Here is a 25,086-nt window from a genome sequence, read left to right as displayed (position 1 = left end):
GATATGAACTATATAAAAGCTTTAGAAAAAACTACTAAGAACTGCCACAAAGGATGTCTGTACCTACAAACTTCTGAAAAATGTATTTGCCAAGTCTATGAATAGTCCTCCTATAAAACTATATAATATTTTAGAAATAAAACCAGTACAAATAAATTAATGTTCACCTTTTATTTGTATTTAGCCTTTATATGAAAAAGAAATGTGAAATCAACATCAAATAAACATAAGACTCTCACTTTATTAATATTAATATCTTTAAGTTTAAACTATAACATAGGCTGATTATATTATTCTTAATATAGATTAAACAAAAGTGCTTCAGCCAGGATTCAGCCTGACTCAGAATATTCTAGCGGATGAATCTGCTTCAGATGGTGGATCTGCTTCAGATGATGGATCTGCTTCACAGCGTACAGTGCTCCTATGCCGCAGACGCAGTTTATTGAGCATTTTCAGTGAAGAACAATTCATAGCGTTCTATTTTCCATTTATGCAAAACTAAAGCATATATTTAATGCTGCATTTATTTAATTAAAAATGCAGTAAACAACGTAATACAGTGAAATATTATTCTGGTCTACATCATCTGTTCACTACGTGAATATATAGTAAAGTGTCATTTATTTCTGTGATCAAAGCTGAATTTATCATCATTTCTCCAGTCTTCGGTGTCACTCATCATTCTCATATTAGGATTTGATGCTCAACAAACATTTATGATTATTATCAGTGTTGAAAACAGTTTTGTTGCTCATGATGCTCCTTCATTGCTTTCATATATTGTCGCAATCGTCTGACTGTCGATCGTCACCTTTCAGTTCATAACGATTTGTATATGTAACGTTGTCCTTCAGCTGCAGCTCCAGCGTGACAGTAACGTTAGTTCTACGAATCCGCTTTTGGACTTTCTGTGAGAGCGCCCTCCTCATATTTAGATACGAATAAAATGACAGGTCATGCATAGATTATTTTTTGTCTCTGAAATTAAATCTTGATGTATTCACGTTGGTTTCTATGTACACTTGCCCATGACCTCAAGAAGCGCGCAATCAACCGAGGTTAGAGAAAGCGGTCTTTAGCGTCCCTGTTAAATTGCCCGCCCTCGCTCCAGGTAACGCCGTTTGGAATCCCGCTCGGAGCGGGTCGACTAGGACCAGTGAGACCCAATAAAAGTGCGGGGGATGAAAATACACTTTATTAAAAGTGCGGGGGACACGCTGAACCACTTCCACCCCACTGAATTAACGTTAGTCTTTCTCTTATCAACTATTTCTTTCTCCTTACTTGTGGAAGTTCGTTCAGTCACATTTGTGCTGCGGTCAGGGAAACTCTTTGTGTAGCTAAAACTTGCTGCGTTGGATCTATCAGCCTACTACTGCTGAGCACTGACTGCGTTTCTGTGGTGTACGTCATCGCGCAAGTAGCCAATCATGTTCTGCTCTTTCTGACGGCTGCACCCTGAACGTCAGTCAGTGAGGAATGCTGTAATATATTTATCGAAATATCGGAAATGTGTTTAAAAATCATATCACCGTTATTGAAAAAAATTATTAATCGCGATATATATTGATATTGAATTATTGTCCAGCCCTATGTACCAGTTAAACGAAGTGCATCCGTCCCTGGTTAATGTCGGTGGCAGTGCATCCTGCTGGAAAAGTTAGCGTGGAGGTACCTGTGCATCCTAGCAACGTCAGTCCCCTCAGAGCGGGTGTTTTCGTGGCGTGTCCGTTTTTATTTCGGTTAACAGGTTAGAGCTTGCACACTGCCTGCATGACGCGCGTCTCAGAAGCGGATCGAGGCGCACCGAGAACGCGTGCATACGACACGCAAGCATGTTGGAAGCATTTCCAGGCAAAATGAAAAATATGTTTATATGTCATTTTGACACGAATGCAAATTAATAAATTACATTTTGATGTTTGAAAGTCTCTAGGTTAACATAAATGCAGATATAGGCCTAATTGTAATAAAAAATTAAAAAATTATCGATTTTTAAATATTGAACCCGTTACAGAACTAAATATTCGGTAGCATATTTTGCCATCAATGTCTTTGCTGTATCAGTAGGCTATATATTTTTGTTTAATATGAAGTATATGCCTTCCCTGTACATCACCTAACTCGGTTTGGCTAACCGAACGTAGTTTACTGTCTGCCACAAGTTGATCTTGTAATAAAGATCTCATCGAGGAAAAACATGCTGCATTTTTGTTTTCATTGCATTTTTGAATTATAAAAAGTTAAATAATTAATTTTATTATAAAAAATATTAATGATTAATCGATAGTCGATCGTCAATTCTCCCAACGATCGACCAAGAAAATTTAATCGAATGCCCATCCCTAATCAATGCGGGGCCAAACACTTGAAACCTAGGGGCCTGGTAGCCTGGTATCTGGTAGCTCAAATGAGTGGCAGCCTTAGTAAAACGACTCTAATTTGAGAGGAGGCCAGGCCACTCACTACAGGTAATGTTCTTTCTGAATACCTACTATATAAATATCTGCTATATAAAAACCTCAAAGAACCCTTTAAGTCGCTATAATAATTTAAAAACATACATTTTTAGAGCATTTTTTATTAAATAAATGACGAATAAGATACATCTTAAGATCTTACCAACTGCAGTTTTAAATGGTAGTCTATGTAGGAACAAAGAGTAGTAGACTCCCCTAGTTTCCCCTTTCACATCAATAATACTTTCTGAGAATGAGTTCAGCTTACCTTCAGGGAATATTAGGATTGGCAGTTTGCTCTTGTCTTTTACATGATCACTCAACCTGAAATAAAACCCATTTGATTAATGATAACAACAATAAGTAAGAGAGTTATAAAAGAACACGAACAAGTGAGCTATTTCAACTAATAATGTTAACTGCATTTTTTAGAAGAAGAATCCAGGAGCCAGTTGCATAAACCTAAAAACTATATTAGCCCTACTTGGTAATTTTGAAACAAAATTATTTTATTTAGAATTTTTAAGAATCATGTGTTCATCAATGTCTAAGAGCTTTGAACTTTCATACTTGAAATAGGAAAACCCAGAAAAAAAATGTTTTGGTTTAAACAAAATAATAACAAATCCCTCCCTCACGGGTCAATTCGACCCCCATACCCCCATATTCACTAATGAGACCCCAATTTAGAACACACACACTCACACTCACTCACACACATATAATCTCCATAAGCCGCTCTCATGTAGTGGAAGTAATTACCCAATTTCCACAAGAGGTCAGCAGACGCTCAATGACTGAATGCATGATTTATTATTGACGATTTCACTAGAATTGGACTGGAATGAGGTCTTTTTTTGAAAATGTAACAGAAAATGCTTATTTTCAATTAAAACAATATTATTCAAGAATATGAAGGTAAAAAATAATCACCAAAAGACATATTTTTTTAAGAAGCAGAAATTATATAGCAGATATATATAAGATATCTGAGGAAAAAAGAAAAAAAAAGTGTAATGTTTAGGCTGTGTATCATTTTGATTTTATGCAACAGGCCACAGCATTTTGGTTCAAAAGCCAAAGAAATTAGACAAGTGGTGATATTTTACCTTTTAGCCACTAGATGTCGATCTTTAACTTCCAAGCGCTCAAACCATATGTGTGGACAAGCTTTCACCATAGACCTCTGAATGAGCCCCATCAGCCCACCATGGATCTGACCCACCTTTAACACACAGACACAAATTAACCTCTGAACTTCTTTCTCAAATACACTCAAATGCACACACTCACCATTGCATAGCATCCGTCACTGGCCAGTATAATGACATCAATGGGTGACGTGTGGTTGGCAACACAGATGCCTCCATTCTTGGGTTTATTTTCACTGTTCCAGAGAAAAACACAAGAGAGGAGAATGTGAGCAGAGAGTGTAAATAGTTACAGGAGAAACACGGAGAACACTGTTTATGGTAAAGTAAACAGGTAAAAAAGTTGTTGGCATCCAATAGTTTAGTAGTATCTTGACATTGACTAGTCAAGGATAAGGTCTTGAGAGAAAGAATACTCTTTATTCCTATCACATTTGAGGCCGAGAAGAGAAGAGAGATAAAGAGAATGTACAGAAGAGGTCATTGACTTTATCACATTTAGGAGACGCAGGAATGACAGAGAATGACAAAGAGTTCAAAATTATGCTAACATGCTAATCTAGTTTACCTAACCTGTAATTAAGGGTGTGTTGACACTTGACATGTTGGTTGAATTAAAATGAACCCTGGTGCGCTTGCTCTGCTTGTGCGGTTCCTTTGAATAAGTGTGGAAGCTGCCATCTGAATCCTGGTGTGTGCACCATACAAGTGGACAGAGACCGCTGAAAAGATGGGCCTCAGTCGCTTCCAAACAAACTCTGGTGAGACCCTAAAAAGGACAGAATGCTTACGCATACCCGTTTTTTCTCGTCATAGTCGTGATGTTGCAATCACAGTTTAGTACAAGCATCAGATCCTTGACTCCTCGCAGCAGATCAGTTATGTGTGTGTGTGTATGTGTGTGTGTGTGTGTGTGTGTGGTGGTGGTGTTGATGCTGTTTTGACTCCATTACACATCTTATAAGCTCATAACAAGCTCTCTGCTGGTCAAAATACCATTATATGTAGGCTACACAAATACAAACTATATTGCTAAAAGTATTGGGACACTGCTACAAATCACTGAATTCAGGTGTTCCAATCACTTCCATATCCAAAAGAGTATAAAATCAAGCATGCAGGATGTGTGAAAAAATGGGGTGCTCTCAGGAACTCAGTGAATTCAAGCGAGGTACCGTGATAGGTTGCCACCTGTGCAATAAGTCCATTTGTGAAATGTCCTCACTACTAAATATTCCAGGGTCAGCTGTTGGTGGCATTAAAGTGGTAGGCCAAGTAAAATCACAGAGTGGGGTCAGCGCATGCAACTTTCTGCAGAGTCAATAGCTAAAGACCACCAATTCGTGTGGCCTTCAGATTATCTCAAGAACAGTACATAGAGAGCTTCATGGAATGGGTTTTCATGGCCGAGCAGCTGCATCCAAGCCTTACATCACCAAGTGAAAAGCATCAGATACAGTGGTGTAAAGCAGGCGTGTTCTCTGGCGTGACCAATCACGCTTTCCTGGCTGGCAATCCGACGGACATGTCTGGGTTTGGCGGTTGCCAGGAGAACGATACTTACCTGACGGCACTGTTCCACGTGTAAAGTTTGATGGAGGGGGATTATGGTGTGGGGTTGTTTTTCAGGGGTTGTTTGAGTGAAAGGAACTCTTAAAGGGATAGTTCACCCAAAAATGAAAACTTGATGTTTATCTGCTTACCCCCAGGGCATCCAAGATGTAGGTGTGTTTTTTTTGTCAGTAGAACACAAATGAATATTTTTAACTCCAACCGTTTGCTCGTATAATGCATTTCAATGGGATCTAATTAGAATTACACCCCATTGACATGCATTATAGGAGCAACGGTTGGAGTTAAAAATCTTAATTTGTGTTCTACTGAAGAAACAAACACACCTTCATCTTGGATGCCCTGGGGGTAAGCAGATAAACATCCAATTTTCATTTTTGGGTGAACTATCCATTTAATGATCCAGCATACCAAGACATTTTGGACAATTTCATGCTCCAAACTTTGTGGGAACAGTTTGGGGATGGCCCCTTCCTGTTCCAACATGACTACACACCGGTGCACAAATGCCTGACCTCACAAATGCGCTTCCAATAAACACCTTGTAGAAAGCCTTCCCAAAAGAGTTGAAACTGTTATAGTTACTAAGGGTGAACCAACTCCATATCAAATCATACGGATTAAAAATGGGATGTCGTTCATGTAAAGGCAGGCGTCCCACAACTTTTGGCAATATAGTGGAGAACAAGGACATTTAGCCCAGCAAACAGCATTGTTTTGGATGTTCGGTAAGTTCCGTCTCAAAATAAGCAATATGTCATAAAAGTCAAGCAATCAGGCTCAACTTTTGGTATCTTTAGGTTTTGGTGATGAAAATACCAATCTGAACGCCAAGCGGAACAAGAAAAGTTGTTTTTTTTTTGTCCAGAGAAAACAAACCAAGTGAAATGAACTACAAGTGTGAACACATCCTAAGACACAGCAGTTACCTCATTGTTACCTTCCGGTGTCATGAATTCTGCCCCACTCTGTTTAGCCCCTTTCTCACAGAGCCTTGATCCTAGAAAATTGCCTGAGACTTTCTAGAGTGCCTTATGTGTGAACGCAAACACGTCCCGGGGTACCGCAACGTAGTTATCGTGCAGGGGTTTTAAATCAGCGTTCATGTTTCAAATTAACAAAGAGTGGTTTGTTTTTTATCAAGGAACGAAGAAAAAAGATTGTTTTCATCAAGGAAGTGATGCAAACTCTTCTGCTGTTGTGCCACAACAAAAGCGTTTTTGACACATACATTACACAAAACATCCTGATGTCATGTCATGTCATTTGTAGTAATTTAACTTTCATCCATCCAAGGACGCTAAGTAAGGTAATGAATGGTCCTTACTTACGTCACTGCTGACATTGTGATTTTTGGATCACCTGTCACCTTAAGTGTGGTTATGAGTACATCAGATGGCCACCTTCCCCCTCTCATAGTTTGGGACACTAGTTAAGGTCTTTTACCTTGGTTGTATGAGAAGACACTGACTGTGAATTACTCCTGGGCTTGGTACCAGAGGTCTTCTTCTTGCCCACCAAGAGGTATCTGGCAGCTGTTCTAGCATCTTTATCTGTTGTTTTTGGACAGTTTGTTTGTGTTAGTCCAACAATCAAAATGTAGCAACCCGTTGTCCACTGTAACAGGAAGAGAGGGGCCCGGCCATAACAGGGCCCTGGAATGTGCTGTCCACTACACTAAACCGGATCTTTACGGGCTGTGTGAACGCACACACAGATTTCAGAAAATCACTGGCAGTGTGAATGAACCAAAATCAAATGATATTATCAGTGTCTTTTCCGTTATCTCGGTTTGAAACAGGGTTTTGTGTGTCATATGACATTAAAAACTAAACATGTCCGCACCCTCTATACAGAACAGGCCAGGGGAGTTATCAAGAACCAGTTCTCATTTACTGTAATTACACAGAGGAAAGACATATTGAATAGAACATTCTCCAAAATATTTTCCTTTTGTGTCCCAAGGAATATAGTCAGACAGGTTTGAAGAACTTCAGAGAGAACTGCGAGCATGTGATTTATAATGTATGACTAAGTGTGCGATCGGGAGTGTCATTTGAATACATGATTGTGAAGGTGTCTGATTTGTAAGTATGTGTGTGATTGAATGATTACATGCGACTGATTTTTAGTGTTCGACTGTGGAAGTGATTTTGACAGTTTGTGTGATCGTAAGCGTTTGATTATAAGCATCTGATTCTAAGTATGCATGTGTGTGATCGTGAGCTTATACACATTATTATGCACAATGATTTTCTGATCATATTTTTTTTTCAGGCACATTTAACCAATTCCAAACCAATTCTACCAGCCAAGTGCTGCGGTGTATATTTATATTATGTCCATGTTTATTTTTACTTTTTTGATGAACTGTAAACAGGAACACTGTCAATAAAAACTGCACGACCTTGCCATCATTTTCTTGAGCGGGACCATTTTTCCACCCAACGCCTCGTCAAACACATTCATCTTAATAACTACTATTAATTTTGTATTTAATCATTTATAAGTGATATATGATTGTTCATGAAGGCTAGAAAAAAAGCACCTTATATTCAGGTGTGTAGAATTATAAAGCACATATTATTTTACAGACAAAATGAGCCAAAAATGAGATTTAACTCTAAAAATATTAAATAACCATGAGAAGGATACAATACTTATGCAATAAGCCATTGGACAGTGAAATGCTCATTGGGTCAGCAGGGTCAGACAAAAACAGGTGGCGAAGAAAAGACACGTTAACTGCACAATAATTAAGAATTAAGGTGAAGAATTAAGTGCGAAATCATCAGGAACCCTTTAGTCTCCAGTGCCACCATTTTCAAGAACTGCAACCTACTTGGAGCCTGCAGAAGTTCAAGGTGTCAGGATCTCAGAGACTTAAGTTAGGTAAAGAATCCTAAAAAATGACCCCCAATTAATAATAATCACAAGCATAAGTGTTGTGCATGTGGTTGTTTGTGTGATTATGATTGTATGCAAATTGTTAGGGTCTAATTTTGAGCGTGTATGTGAGTGTTTATGTGATTGCGAGCATTTATGTCAGTGTTTGTGAGATTAGGAGCATCTGAATGTGTGTGTGTGTGTGTGTGTGTGTGTGTGTGTGTGTGTGTGTGTGTGTGTGTGTGTGTGTGTGTGTGTGTGTGTGTGTGTTCGTTTGAATATCAATTGTTTGGTTAAAGGGTTAGTTCACCCAAAATTGAAATTTATGTCATTAATGACTGACCCCAATGTCGTTCCTCACCCATAATATATTTATTTTATTTTTATTTTGTATAGCGCCTTTAAAAGCAGGTTTCTCAAAGCACTTTACAGACAGCATAAAAATAAAAAATAAAAACATAACAGCAAATGAATAAACACGATTTAAGTACAAGCAAATAAGCACATAAAATCAAGTTCATGTAAAAGCAATCCTAAAATAAAATGTTTTAAGAAGAGATTTAAAAGACACCAATGAATTTGCTTCCCTGATATCGGCCGGGAGTGAATTCCAGAGCTTAGGAGCGTAAACAGAAAATGCTCGGTCACCCCACGTATGAAGCCGTGTCTTCGGGACAACCAAAAGACCACTCTGAGAGGAGCGCAGATTGCGACGTGGTGTGTATGGGATTAATAAATCAGTTAGATACTCAGGTGCCAGATTGTGCAGAGATTTATAAGCCAGCATAAGGATTTTAAAATCAATACGGTACCTAACAGGTAGCCAGTGCAGGGACTCCAAGACCGGAGTTATATGGTCCCTGGCTCTGACCCCAGACAGTACTCTAGCCGCTGAATTTTGGAGATATTGTAATTTATCCAGTGATGATTTAGATACACCAGCTAGAAGACCGTTGCAGTAGTCAATCCGCGTAAAAACAAAAGAGTTAATCAACTTTTCAGCTACTGAAAAGGATAACATTGGACGTAACCTAGCTATGTTTCTGAGGTGATAAAATGATGTCTTAACCGTATTCTGGATAAACGGCTCAAATGACAATGTGGCGTCAAATATGACACCCAAATTTTTTAATTTGGATTTAAGCTCCAGTGCAACGCCATCAACAGACAGAATAGGAGACCCAACCTTTCGCAGTTGATGTGGAGATCCAAGAAGCATGACTTCTGTTTTTGAGCCGTTTAGAGACAAAAAATTATTGGACATCCAACTCTGTATCTCTGAAATACAGTTAGAGAGATGCCCAACGTTCACTTGCTGACCCGGACTTGTATGGATATAAATCTGTGTATCATCAGCATAAAAGTGATAGTTAAGGTTGAGAGATTGTAATAATTGACCAAGTGGAAAGATGTACATATTAAAGAGTAAAGGACCCAAGACTGACCCTTGTGGAACACCCGTATGAACAGAACCAACCTTGGACCTATAACCACCCATAAAAACAAATTGACTACGGTCAGTAAAATAGGACTTGAACCAGTCAAGAACAGTCTCTGACAAGCCAAATACATGTTCGAGGCGATTAAGTAGTAGGACATGGTCAATAGTGTCGAAGGCTGAAATAAGATCCAAGAGAATGAGAATGGACGTGGAGCCGGAGTCGGATGCAATTAGTAAGTCATTAGCGACTTTCACCAATGCAGTCTCAGTGCTGTGCAATTTACGGAATCCTGATTGATGCGGCTCAAATAGTTTATTTTCAATTAAGTGTTTGTTTAATTGAGCTGCAACCACACCCTCCAAGATTTTAGACAGAAATGATAGATTTGAGATTGGACGATAATTTGACAGATTTTTCACATCAGAATTTTGCTTTTTTATAACGGGAGTAACCGCAGCAGTTTTAAGTGCTGCTGGCATCTCCCCAGTTGACAAAGAGTCATTTATTATAGCAAGAACTGAGGGACATAATGCACCAAAACAGGATTTAAACAGGCTACCAGGCATGGGATCAAGTATACAAGTGGTAGCTTTCATACCAGAAACCAGGTTGCAGAGCATTTCAGGTTGTAATAAAGTAAATTTGGATAAAGGAATGCCAGAGAACCTAGGAGTGTTTACTGCTAGATCTGCCGACTGCAAAGAATGGATATTTGTGCGAATATTATAAATTTTTTCACTAAAAGATTTTACCATAAGACCTCCGTTCATCTTCAGAACACAGTTTAAGATAATTTAGTCCCAGAGCATTTGCAGTCTATGCACACTTTACTGTCCATGTCCAGAAAGGGAATAAAAACATCATCAAAGTAGTCCACATGTGACATCAGTTGGTTAATTAGAATCACTTGAAGCATCGAAAATACATTTTGGTCCAAAAATAACAAAAACTACGACTTTATTCAGCATCAGTCTTCTCTTCCGTGTTCCATAAATCAGTGAATCGATCAATGATTAGGATCGCTGAACTGCTGAAATCCCATGACATTGGCGATCCGAAGCATTGATCGATTGAAAATATCTTAAACTGTGTCTTGAAGATGAACGGAGGTCTTACGGGTGTGGAACGACATTAGGGTGAGTCATTAATGACATCAATTTCATTTTTGGGTGAACTAACCCTTTAAGAGTGTGTGATTCTGCTTGTTTGTGAGTGTATGTTCGATTGTACATGATTGTGTGCCAGAATGCGATTGTCAGATGCACATTGACTGCGAAAGGTTGAAGATTTCCAGGAAGCATACATATGATCTGTGGCGTTTTACCTGTGATGGTATGTGATGATAGCAGTCAGCGCTCTCACACAGATACGATAACACATCAGGTGTACTGTCTCACTTAGAAAATTTTTCACCCTGCAAACACACACAGGGACGCATTAAGATCCATAATATTAAATCACACTCTAGTCTAGAATATAAACTTACTACTAACTTCAAAATATATGACAATTTATTGGTCCATCAGATATGGTGGTCCAGCACTAGTCTAAGACAGCAAAACAAATGGCTAAATGTTTTTTTTTGTTGGTTTAATCAAGTTACTTACCTCCCATTGGGAAGAAGACCAATAATAGTGGTGAAGACAACCAATAGGCTTACTCCTGTGATTGCTAATGTTACCCTGAAAAATAAAAAATAAGACATTTTTGACTCAAACATTGGAATAATAATTATATATATATATATATATATATATATATATATATATATATATATATATATATATATATATATATATATATATATATATATATATATAATATCCTAATAAAATGTATAATCAAATCCTTCTACATATTGAGATGATTTCAATGATTTCTATTAGTTTGATTGTTTCATTCCTTTTTAATTTCACAAAAAAACTAATACTAACCTAACTAACAAAAATTGTCAAGCTTACTGAAGACAAGTAAACAGTGAATGATAAAAGAGAAACTAACTAATAGGAACAAACTATTTACATGAAATAGGACAAAAACTACATTAGACCCATCTGAAAAACTACAAGCACAAAAATAGGCCTATAGAAGTAGGTTACTACAAACTGTATAAAGTAATCATACAAAAAATGCCATTGTGGCAGAGATCTCAAAATCAATTTACCCGTACACTGTAAACATTTTTTGTTGGTTTAACTTAAAAAAAGTAAGTAACCTGGTTGGCTTAAAATTGAGTTTATTGAAATAAAAAATTTGAGTTGATACAATGCAGGAAATTTGTTTAATAAATAGAAACTCAAAATATTATTGTATCTGAACCACATAAAAAAAATGGATAAATCATGAAAATAGCACTATTTGGCATGTTTCACTGCGTCATCAGAAATAAAACACACAATTACCCAATATGCTTACAAAATCTTTTAATAATATTTTAATAAAGGTTGTCGAATTTCAAAAATGTTTATTGTATTAACTCAAAATGTTTATTTCAATGAACTCAAAATTTTAAGGCACCCAGGTAACTTGTTTTCTAAATAATTTTTTACAGTGTGGGACGCTGAAGCTAAACTCTGGGTCAGGCTGGGCCACATCAACTATTCCACACAAAAAAAAAAGAACACAACTGATCCAATATTCTCAATCTTTATTATCCACAGTTCTTCAACACGGATGTTTCTTCTGAACATAAACTGTTCGTCTGAATTTTACCTTTCCTTCTGAACATGAATGCATCATATAGGCTTCTCTGGGCCAACTCAATTTTTTTAAATATAGCCTCTAGAAATTAAATCATTATGTATAAGTGAAATAATATTTATTTGTATTTTTAATTAAAATAATAGACTAATTAAAAGCAAGGCTATAACTAGGTCAAACAGAACAGCAAACAAAATTCTAGTTTTATTTCTAGTTGGGAAATAATCTATTTGGGACTATTTGCAAACAATATTTGCATTCATTTGCGTCAAATATATTATTAGTCCTGATATTTTTGGCATGAGTGATTAAATACGTTGGCTACATCCGCGCACTTTTAATATTTGAGTTCCTCAGTGGTGTAAACAACTTTTAGTAAATAGTCTCGAATGTTCAGAGTTCTAATCCGCTCCCATAGTTTTCTTCATTAAAATGTTCATCAATGATTGTATATTAAGAGCATGGATGGACACGTTGCATTTTGTATGCATTTGTGTGTGTGCATTTAGTTTTGTGATTTCACCGGAGAGATTAGTCTCTCTCCGCAACGGCATTACGCGATAGATTGACGCACTCGTCTGTGTGTGTGTAGACTGCACCAGTCAAAAGAGAATGTAAACCCTGCCTACTTTGATTTGATTGGCCATCTGAGCGCTGTTAGACCACATTCGTTTCGACTGTCTGATCAGCCTCTGTTCCTGTCAATCACGTGGTGTCAACCAATTATACTGCATGAGGGAGGGCTGAGCTAACTCTCTCTCTCACACATACACACACACACACACGAAATGACGCAGCAAGCGTGGAGAGCACAGCACAAGCAACGACTCCTCAAAAAGATGTTTTTCAGAACAACGTGCAGGCTGCACTTATACTTAACTTTGATGTTAAGTAGGGGGCCACAGGCCTCAAGTTTGAGACCAATGCATTGTGGGATTGTTTGTTTAACATTAAAGGCAGATGGAAAGTTTATTAGGCTGTTGCCACTTTAAGACTGCATGCACAGATCTAATCAGTCCCTCCAGAAAAAATGGCATTATGCGATCGCAGAATTCAATGCATAATCAGCCAAAGTCTGCATATTTTTGCGGGGCCCGCATTTTTTCAAATATGCCACAGTTTTCGCCGCATAAACTGCCAATATCCGCGCACAAAATACGCAGGGCTTGCATGATTTCATATACCCTGCTTTTTCATTGCAAAAAAGTCACATATATCTTAGCAGAAGGTTGAAAAATGTTGTGTTTACTTACACAAGAGCAGACATTTCCCCCTATTGCCATGGTAACGTTATGAAGTGACGTAATTACGCAACGTGAAGATCAAGCTGCAAACCCTGCCAGTGAGCTACGCTATTATAGGCTGAATCCGAAATCACCCCCTGTACCCTCAAATAGGGCATTATTTGTGTCGAACACCATAGTGGACATCATTGAGTGCACTCATTCAATCCCACATTGCACCGTAATAACGAGTGTACAACCGATGTACACACACCGGCTGTCCGACTTCACACACTAGTTTTTATTCACGCCTTCAAGTGAACTGTATTAGTGGAACAACATACAGTACAGGCCAAAAGTTTGGACACATTACTATTTGTAATGTTTTTGAAATAAATTTCTTCTGCTCATCAAGCCTGCATTTATTTGATCAAAAATACTGAATTTATTTTTAATATTGTGATATATTATTACAATTTAAAATATTTGGTTTTTAATTTTATACTTTAAATTATCATTTACTTCTGTGATGCAAAGCTGAATTTTCAGGATCGTTACTCCAGTCTTCAGTGTCACATGTGTGACATCCAGTCTACATGATCCTCCAGAAATCATTCTAATATTCGGATTTATTATGAGTGTTGGAAACAGTTCTGCTGCCTAATATATTTGATGAATAAAAGGTTCAAAATAACTGCATTTATTCAAAATAAAAACATATTTTCAAATAATATAAATCTCATTTACTATCATTTTTTATCAATATAACACATCCTTGCTGAATAAAATTATTGATTTATTTCAAAACAGAAAGAAAAAAAAATGACTGACCCCAAATTACTGAGCAGTAGTGTATATTGTTGTTACAAAAGATTTCTATTTTTAAAACATTTGCTTCTTTTTTTTATTTTATATTATTTTTATTTATTTTTTACTTTTTATTCATCAAAGTATTATAAAAAAGTATCACAGGTTATGAAAAAATATTAAGCAGCAGAACTGTTTCCAACTTTGAAAATGAATCATCATATTAGAATGATTTCTGAAGGATCATGTGACACTGAAGACTGGAGGAATGATACTGAAAATTCAGCTTGATCACAGAAATGAATGATCATCTAAAGTATAATAAACTGAAAACCAATTATTTTAAATTGTAATATATCACAATATTATTTTTTTTTTATGTATTTATCAAATAAATGCAGGCTTAATGAGCAGAAGAAACTTCTTTCAAAAACATTACAAATAGTAATGTGTCCAAACTTTTGGCCTGTACTGTAGGGACAGTGTTTGAGGTTTTGGGGGGGTGATTTCGCATTCAGCCCGTTTTCATTTTCACAGTGGACTGTTGTATTTTCATTCAGGAGCTGCTGCAACTTAACAGTTGTAAGATGGACTTTTGTTACCGGTGGGTTGAATCATAGCCTACTAGTTTCAAAAACCTTACAGTTGTAAGTATATTAGTAGCATGAATATTTACGTTACAGCAAGAGATTGCACTTTGTGCATTGAAAGCATGTATTTTAACTAGGGCTGTCAAAATTAACACGATAACAACGCGTTAACGCAAATTCATTTTAACTGCACTAATTTTACTAATGTGCGATTAACACAGCACGCATTTTCTGTTTGATCCGTGGCGTAGCCAATAGTTGGAGAAATTAAGATAATCCATAGATATAAAGGATACAGCAGCAAACATTAATATGGAAAGAAAAGGGTTCACTTTAAAGGGGTACTTCAGCGCTGGGAAGATGAATCTGTATTAAAATCGGTCATTAATGTAGTAGAAATGTGAAATAATTTTTTTATTTGGTGCTTTCTAGACTGAGAAAAGACAGAAAATGTATTTTTGTCTCATGGGGATGAAAGACAACAATTCCCAGAATGCTTCGCTCCCCTGTGAGGCCATTCCCAAAGCCACCGCTACTAGATTACTGGATCACTGATCACTTTCCCACCGCGACCGCGATCATCTTCATGAAATCAGTTCAGTTAGAGAACAGACACTACAATTAAAAACTGAATGTGTGTTCAATATGTGATTTAGCATCTGAGGGAGTCTCAGTCACAGCCCAAAACGCTGCAGGAGTCACATTGACAGTCATGGATGAGCTTGTGATGAGAGCTGAGGTAAACGCGATGGCACTCGCGGCGTAGATTCATAGTGCATGTACAGTCTGCGTTTACAGTTCATGCCTTTGAAAGCTTAACTTTCATAGGAATTAGTTTGAGAAGTTGAAAGACTTACTTTGCTCTACTGGCCGCACCGTTTAAACATGAATGCCTGAGGCTGCAGCTGCGAGCTGAGTGCTGGCTGTACTCACAGCTCTCTCTGTTGGCTGAAGTCTTAAGCCTATGGTGTGGTACTGGCGAGCTCTCAGGTTTCACATTACCAATTTTTCATACAAACTCTGCCCTGTTCGGAACTAAACTGCCAGTGTAAAAACGCCTTTTATTTATTTTCTTAAAATGAGAGGAATCACTGCTCATTTTAATCTTTAAGCTTAGGCTTAAGAAACATGAACAAGTTCTTTGAACATCTATGACCTTTGATACATTTCTAGTCTTCATGCTGTATTATTGATTATTATTGAATAAGTATGGTTTCACTAATAATAAATGTACATTTGCATAAAGCATGCATATTTGTTCATACCCATGTTGATTAGAGTATTAAAAACTTAATTTAAACTTAATTCAAGATCCATTTACAACTGATACAAATGTGTGATTAAATTGCAATTAATCGTGAGTTAACTCGTGACAATCATGCGATTAAATACTTTAATTGACAGCCGTAATTTTAACTGATGTTTGTTTTGTGTAGCTCTGTAAAACAGGAAGCACACATTTTATTTATTTTTTTATATTTTATATATTAATTTTTAAAGAAATTGTAGCATATTCCTTCTGTAAAATTCCAGAACTTGTTTGACTCATCAATGTTTTGTAAGTTTGAGTGTACCATAACTCTGACCTAATGGATGCTGCTGTTCAATTAATCCCACAATACCCAGGTGGGCACGTTTGATTAAATAGAGCTCACATATCAGGCAATCTTCCTCATCTCAAATGTGCAGACAGGATGGTGAAGAGTTTCTATTAAGGAATGTGGGTTAAGGCCATTGACCTGGACTGACATTAATCCTACAGAAGCTCCATATGGCCCTAAGGGGTGGCAGAATTAGCCTGTATTTTAAGACGCTAAATTCAGACTTGTGTGCCCGAGCAAAGCAAGTGTCTCAGAATGGACCAATTAGAATGAAGTCAAATTATAACATCAGCAAACCAAACCAAAACTAACATTTATTATTTATTCTGACAACACTCTACAAAGCCATTGGAAGGTTACAGGTGCTGCAGAAAACGTTTTTTCTGTTTTGTTGTATGACATGTAGTGGACCACACAATACTAGGGCCCTATTAAAACCATTTGATTTCTTCCCAAAATCCGTTTTTTGTTCCCCAACTTTTCTGGATTCAGGTTTGTTTTTTTCATTTAAATTTTTTGGGACTCCCTTTTAATGGTTACATTAAAGAAAATGCTATCAAAAAGCATGTCTAATTAATTGAAATAATGAACCGTATTAAATGTTTAATAAAAAAATGACATGTATAGGGCCCTATGAAATAAGTCCCCCCCCCCCCCCCCCCATCCAATTCTGTTTTAATTTTTACCAAATATTGTGTTCTGTTTTAGGTTTCCTGTATAACATTTTAATCGTTTGATTACATTTCAATAATCAAAAATCATGTCTAATTAATATATAAATCATTAAAACAACAACAGCTTCAGTGTTAAACAGGATACTATTCCAACAAAATTTTATTTGGCTGTACAGTCGTTTTGGAGAAAACGGTGATGTTATCAGCTTATTTTAATTTATCATGTAGCAACATTTTTGGCAGATCAATATACTAGTTTATACAAATAATTACCCTAATTAACCAAATAAATTATTTTTCTTGGAATAACTTACATCGAAATTTTAGTGTCCCCAAACATATCATAGCATGGTACATGTGTCAAAAAACGTAATATCTCAGTACCTCAAGCGTTTAGTGTTAGCATTAGCCTTTTTATTTTTTTTTCATTTTAGCATACTTCTTTCTAATCTTTACATTAGATTATTCCATGAATAAGGGTTTATTTGTGTTTATTTTACAAGGGATGCACAATATATTGGTATTACATCCAATTTCGATCAAAATGAGAGATATTTAATTTTTGGTATCAGTTGATATATACCTGCCAGTATATGGATATTTAATTGTGGTGCTCAATCCTGGTTCTCTAACACTCACTAAATGTTATTTCATAACATTAAAATTTCAAATGGCAAATCTAAAAATGACATTAAACTGCTGTGATCCAAAAAATACTTGTAGCATTTGAAACAACTGATTTTAGTTTTACTATTTTATTTTACATTTATTTAGACAAAACAGCATCAAATTCTAATATGAGCCATTTATGGGTTATTGGCCATTAATTTAAAATGATAATTAGCATCAACCTGAATTTTAATATCACTGACGTTTAATGGCAAACACCGTTTTCTTCTTGCTCACCTGAGGGGCAGCAGGAACCCATAGCGGATGATGACGCCAAGACCCCACAGCACTGTCAGTCTGGTGCTAATGTGCTGGAAGTTATAGTTGCTCCTGGTCAATAGGTTCCAAGACTCAAGCTCCTCTGCCGAGAAACATTTGGTAACCTCATCATCTACGATGCTTTCAATGCCACGCCGGCAAAAGTAGAAGGTGTCTGACATTTCAAACTCCGATGAGGAAGGGGAGGGGCCAGTAGCGGTGGAGGCGGAACCGTCCAAGTCTCGACTGCTCCCATTTCGCCGGATCTCCTTGAGCTCCTCTTCCAGCGACGTAGGTTCTTTAGCGATAATGCCTGAGATGAAATGATAACGCAAACATACAGTGTCTTTGTGAAGAGCAAAATCCATGTAATTATATAACAGCACATGATGTCACAGTCTAGGATGTAAATAAATACATTTGTAAATTTTTTTTTTTTTTTTAAATAAAAAAATATTTGTAAAAGTAACAAACAAACCCCATTCCAAAACAGTTGGGACACTGTAAAAATTGTGAATAAAAAAACAATACAATAATTTACAAATCTCATAAACTTACATTTTATTCACAATAGAATATAGATAACATATCAGATGTTGAAAGTGAGACATTTTGAAATGTCATGCAAAATATTAGCTCCTTTTGGATTTCATGAGAGCTACACATTCCAACAAAGTTGGGACAGGTTGCAATAAGAGACTGGAAAAGTTAAATGTACATATAAGGAACAGCTAGAGGACCAATTTGCAACTTATTAGGTCAACTGGCAACATGATTGGTATAAAAAGAGCCTCGCAGAGTGGCAGTGTCTCTCAGAAGTCAAGATGGGCGGAGGATCACCAATTTCCCCAATGCTGCGGCAAAAAATAGTCGATCAATATCAGAAAGGAGTTTCTCAGAGAAAAATTGCAAAGAGTTTGAAGTTATCATCATCTACAGTGCATAATATCAACCAAATATTCAGAGAATCTGGAACAATTTCCAAGACTGGAAAACCATATTGGGTGCCCGTGAACACCGGGCTCTTAGACAACACTGCATCACATACAGGAATGCTACTGTAATGGAAATCACAACATGGGCTCAGAATTACTTCCAGAAAACATTGTTCGTGAACACAATCCACTGTGCTCTAAAACTCTATAGGTCAAAAAAGAAGCCATATCTACACATGATCCAGAAGCCCAGGCCAATCCATTTCAAATGGACTGCGGCAAATTGGAAAACTGTTCTGTGGTCAGACGAATCAAAATTTGAAGTTCTTTTTGGAAAACTGGGACGTCATGTCATCCAGACTAAAGAGGACAAGGACAAACCAAGTTGTTATCAGCGCTAAGTTCAGACGACTGTTATAAAACGAAGAGGGGATGCCACACAGTGCTAAATATGGACTTGTCCCAACTTTTTTTGAAATCTGCTGATGCCATGAAATTTAAAATCAACTTATTTTTCCCTTAAACATTTGGCATTTTCTCAGTTTAAACATTTGATATGTCATCTATGTTATATTCTGAATAAAACATAAAAATTTGAACTTCCACATCATTGCATTCTGTTATTATAAACTATTTGTAGAGTGTCCCAACTTTTTTGGAATCCGGTTTGTATTATATACTCGCAATACCACAAGCAAATGGCATTAGGAGGCCACCATTAATTATTGCCAGATCTTTCTGTGGATTGTTCCACTAACACAAACAACCATGGTACAAGTCCAGTGAGATCAAGCAAGCACTGGAGACACACCAAAACAAGCAATGTCACTCAGAATAATAAGCAGATGAGCACACAGGAGGAATAGATCATTTTCCCATAGGTGTAACAGCACAGTGTTTTCACAGACTCTGACATCCATACGTACTATTAAGACTGTAAGGCTTGTACAGAAGATGGTTTTTCTCCTTGGCTCCTCTTTCCATCCTCACTGTCGCCCACTGGAAAACAAAGAAACAATGTAATTTAATGTTATCACTGCAACAATCTATTGCTTTTACAACTTAGTTAAGAATTGTCCTAATTAGTAAAGATTTAAGAGTGATCTAAATATTTAATTATATAAAAATACTGTCATTTAAAATATTTATTTTCATATATAACTCTCTGATTATGCATGACCAATCAAATCATGAGGGAAAATATTTAGTATAAAATATAGTGGATAATGTGCAGTCAGCTAGCCATTATTAAATAATAAATCGCAAAATAAATCAGTTATACTTCCTTTGTGGATTATATCATAATGGCCCTTAAAATAAAACTGCCTATTTTGCAATTTGAAAACACATTGACGTGGACTGCAGCACACAACACACACACAATCCCAAACACAAACACACACAAGCACTGAATGTTCCCTCAAGGAACAACAAGCACTTTATTGAAAAGCTGTGGGAGGAGGAATAATGTTGGCATGTTAATTCAGGCATGTGGAGCACACAATACACACAATTGACTTAATTTGAATCAGAAAACACTGAAGGGCTGGTATTGATATCTTGCAAAATTTACCACAGGTTTTGCTTGAACTTCAATGCTTCAGTGTTAACCTATTCATTTGTCTTATTTTGGAACCTGGGAATCTGTACATAATCTTCTAATCTGTAATTCGGGTGAGTACTTTGAGGTTAAGGACAGAATATGTCACAAAATGTCACAATGTTGTTTCTGGTGCTCAAGGGACAGTAAAACTTTGCCATCTTAAAGAGATAGTTCACCCAAAAATAAATATTCTATCATCATTTAGTAACCCTCAAGTTACAAGTTACATACATCATTTAGTAACCCTACAAACCAATTTCTTTGTTCTGCTGAACAAAAAAGAAGATATTTGGAAAGAATGTTTGTAACCAAGCAGATCTCGGCAGCCATTGACTACCATAGTGGGGGAGGAAATACTATGGTAGTCAATGGCTGCCGAGATCTGCTTGGTTACAAACATTCTTTCCAAATATCTTCTTTTGTGTTCAGCATAACATATACATTCATACAGGTTTGGAACAACTTGAGGGTGAGTAAATGATGAGAGAATTTTCATTTTTGGGCGAACTATCCCATGAAGAGTATGTTTACATGACAACGATGTACTAAAAATTGAAATATTTTCACAGAGATCCGCGGAAACGGTTGAAACTAAAAGCGTTTTATGCATGCCAGGCCAGTAGATGGCGATGTCACTGTGCCTAAATGCCTATAAACTGAATAGTAATACCATAGACTGTAAAAAAAAATATGGACAACGCGTCTTCACTGCCTTCCACTGCAGAAAAGTGAATCCGCACAACGTCCGAATATGGCACTAACATGCATATTTAGGACAGGCTCTAGGACAGGTGTCAGTGCCAAATCTTTTAATTGCAAAATTGCTCGCCAGGAGTGGTTCCCAAACTGGGGGGCATGACCCCTGGGGGGAGAGGGATGATATAAGACCCCATTGCGAAACTATCCCGCTTATTATGGAGCTACATTAGTAAATAATTGAACACAGATTAATTTTACATTTTATTACCTCAAGTATTTTATTACCTTGACATATCTTTTTTATTCAAGGAGTAAGTCAACATACAGTAAAACGATTTAAGCTACATTTTGCTTCCTTCTGTTTTGCTATAACAGCCTGCCACCCTGCCCCACCTCCCAAGTCCCAAACATGCCCGAGGCAGCGTAGGTACAACAAAATGTTTGTTTCTAAAGGTGCGATCCTTCAGATACTGCAGAGCTGTAGGTGCTACACACAGCCAGGAATAGGACTTTTTAGCTTACGTTTTACTCTTCTTATTAGTTGTTTCTGGTGTTCAGAAACAATAGTATCTGACGTACTTCACCGCTACAAGATTGGCCAAGTTGCATCACAGACATGTAAATGTGACAGATGATCTTTTAATAGCCGAACGTTGTTTAATACCCAAACAACATGAAGCTTGACTAGAATTTCTACTTTATTTCAAGCTTTCCCCTGCTTCACTGAACCTGCTTATTGTAGGATTGTAGGACGTCACTCGTTTGCAGAAGAGCCACAGTGTCCGGAAGAAGAAAGCCACACGCAGTGACCAGTGACTGCAAGACCAGTTACATAACCGCTTAAGACGGATGTGAGGTAATGTTGAAATAAATCAACCACAGCTGGAGAGGAGCAGCCCCTCAGCTCTCCACGCTTCACTTCACCTCCACGTCTGACTCTAAACTCGCTTTCTTTATGATTATAATATAGGGGGGGGATAAGTATCACAGAAGGAAACAATTCAGACATTTATTTGAAACATTAACCAGATATTTTTTATATTTTCATTGTCTGCTTACGTTTACCTGGTGCTGGCAGTCCTTTCACAAACTTGTCCATGCTTAGTGCAGAACCATGAATCACACGAACCATGAAACACAGTTCTCTCTGCAATACTGAATTTCGTGATATGTTTTTGCTAACTGAGAATGCTCAAGCGGATACTGCGAATCATCTTGAGGTAATACAATATGTCATATTAATATTTTGTGTTTAATTATTTACTAATGTGACAAGTAGCTGCATAATAATATAGTGATAAGTACGCAGTGGGGTCCAGTAAGCAATTATGTGATTAAAAGACATCTAATCGCCTTCCAAACACAGCCCTGACATCTAGGCTAAAACAAGGCAAAATTTGAGCTGTCACTGAAAATTTAATAGATGTCTCTGACCATAACCCAAGAACAGACTAGTGATCTAGACCATGAACATGTCAAAGTAATGAAACCAAACACTACAATACAGTACACAACAGTAATCGCTGTTGACATTGCTTGCATGATGGAATAAAATACATCGATATTATTTTTGCAAAAATGACATGTAACCAAATTTAAAGGGTTAGTTCTCCCAAAAATAAAAAATAAATCATTAATTACTTACCCTCATGTCGTTGGACACCCGTAACACCTTCGTTCATCTTAAGAACACAAACGAAGATATTTTTGTTGAAAGCTGATGGCTGAGAAAGACTTCAGAAAGGCCTACATTGGCATTCAGTACATTCCCACTGACCCATTCACAAGACCCATAAAAGGCACTAAAGACTTCGTTACAAAGTCCATCTCACTACAGTGGCTCTACAATAATTTTACAAAGCGACGATAAAAGTTTTTGTGCGCAAAAAAAATCTAAATAATGACTTTTACCGTCAAGTTATTGTCTTCCATGTAGGTCTCTGACGTGAACTCACCTGGAACTCACGCGATAGAGGCGCTCCTCCTCTTCTGGGTCATGAATCGAACGCTGATCGAACGGCGGATCTGCGTCATATTCTCACGCATGCGTCGAGTTCACATCAATAACTTGGTGGATAAAGTCATTATTTTGATTTTTGTACACACAATATCTATTTTCGTCGCATTGTAAAATTATTGTAGAGCCACTGTAGTGAGATGGACTTTGTAACGAAGTCTTTAGTGCCTTTTATGGGTCTTGTGAATGGGTCAGTGGGAATGTACTGAATGCCAATGGAGGCCTTTCTGAAGTCTTTCTCAGCCATCAGCTTTCAACAAAAATATCTTCGTTTGTGTTCTTAAGATGAACGAAGGTGTTACCAGTGTCCAACGACATGAGGGTGAGTGAACCCTTTAAGATTATTTTGAGTGGGTTATTCATAGCCGAAGGTCTATAGTCAGGTCTATAGTCTGGTCTATAGTCTGGTCTATAGTCAGGTCTATAGTCAGGTCTATAGTCAGGTCTATAGTCAGGTCTATAGGCTGGTCTATAGTCAGGTCTATAGTCAGGTCTATAGTCAGGTCTATAGTCAGGTCTATAGTCAGGTCTATAGTCTGGTCTATAGTCTGGTCTATAGTCTGGTCTATAGTCTGGTCTATAGTCTGGTCTATAGTCTGGTCTATAGTCTGGTCTATAGTCAGGTCTATAGACAGGTCTATAGTCAGGTCTATAGTCAGGTCTATAGTCAGGTCTATAGTCTGGTCTATAGTCTGGTCTATAGTCAGGTCTATAGTCAGGTCTATAGTCAGGTCTATAGTCAGGTCTATAGTCTGGTCTATAGTCAGGTCTATAGTCAGGTCTATAGTCAGGTCTATAGTCAGGTCTATAGTCTGGTCTATAGTCTGGTCTATAGTCTGGTCTATAGTCTGGTCTATAGTCAGGTCTATAGTCAGGTCTATAGTCAGGTCTATAGTCAGGTCTATAATCAATTTGTCGCTAAAGGTCTCTTATTCAAAACAAAGGCAGATTTAACTTGATGACGCCCTGATTTCGCGGAGGTTTTCTTATGCCAGACGATCGCTTCTGCTTCTTCCGCTCATGCGTATGTGGGGTAACACAGCGCTGTTTTATCATATTAGATACATTTGAGTATGTTGAAAGTTATGTTATGCTACTTCCCTCAGCAGATACTATGAGACGCACCCTGCAGTAAGCTATAGATTACGCATGGTAAAACATGGTACTAAATCAAGAAAATTAGATTTCTGTCAATGAATGTATCTAAACAGTTGCTTCGACTGTCTAATAAAAGACATAACATATAAAAGCATCTTTGGATAACGCAGGTAATGATGTAGTTGATTTGCGTCCTGGTAAAAATGGCTTCTTTCTGGATTTAAACATTCTTGGAAACATTTCGGATAATGTAAGTAACAAAAGTACATGCAGCCTAGCATGGATAAGAGCAGGGAGAGCAGAAATCGCTCTGACGCGCGGTGACAATCTGATAGCATTTGGGTTAGCCCACTAACCCAGTTCATTCACTATGGTACCAAACAGAGATCAAGTTAGAATCGACCAAACACCTCCACGTTTTCCCTATTTAAATACAGTTACACCAATAGTTGAACGATCAAGTATGATGACATAAAATAAAACGTGGCGCTTTTCTAAGCAGATTAAAAAGGAGAACTATAATGTATGGCGGAATAGCACTTTCTATTGAGAGAAATGAGAGAGGGAGGGGGAGATGTGAGAGAGGATGTTTCAGCCGGGACTTTTTACTGCACCGAGTCGAAGTACTCTCAGAAGTGCTATAGTGATTGCAGTGCCAGTTTTGGCCGCAATCATACATACACTTCCTTTAAAGGGGTG

General features: G+C 37.2%; 1 protein-coding gene across 1 annotated transcript in view; it reads right to left on the bottom strand.

Annotated features, from left to right (window-relative positions):
• Positions 1-25,086, bottom strand: part of LOC137038564 (glycerol-3-phosphate acyltransferase 4-like) — a 51,983-nt gene that overhangs the window by 23,266 nt on the left and 3,631 nt on the right. Inside the window, exons 3-9 of the mRNA XM_067413236.1 lie at positions 19,897-19,969; positions 18,015-18,348; positions 11,121-11,195; positions 10,838-10,927; positions 3,756-3,849; positions 3,572-3,687; positions 2,731-2,786 (exon numbers count right to left, since the gene is read on the bottom strand). Coding sequence (XP_067269337.1) covers positions 2,731-2,786; positions 3,572-3,687; positions 3,756-3,849; positions 10,838-10,927; positions 11,121-11,195; positions 18,015-18,348; positions 19,897-19,969 — 838 coding nt within the window. The remainder of the gene's footprint in view (positions 1-2,730; positions 2,787-3,571; positions 3,688-3,755; positions 3,850-10,837; positions 10,928-11,120; positions 11,196-18,014; positions 18,349-19,896; positions 19,970-25,086) is intronic.

The sequence above is a fragment of the Pseudorasbora parva genome, chromosome 13 (genome assembly GCF_024679245.1).
Source record: "Pseudorasbora parva isolate DD20220531a chromosome 13, ASM2467924v1, whole genome shotgun sequence".
NCBI lineage: Eukaryota > Metazoa > Chordata > Actinopteri > Cypriniformes > Gobionidae > Pseudorasbora > Pseudorasbora parva.
Note: the sequence above shows the minus strand (reverse complement) of the source record. Positions and strands in the feature narration are given on the sequence as shown.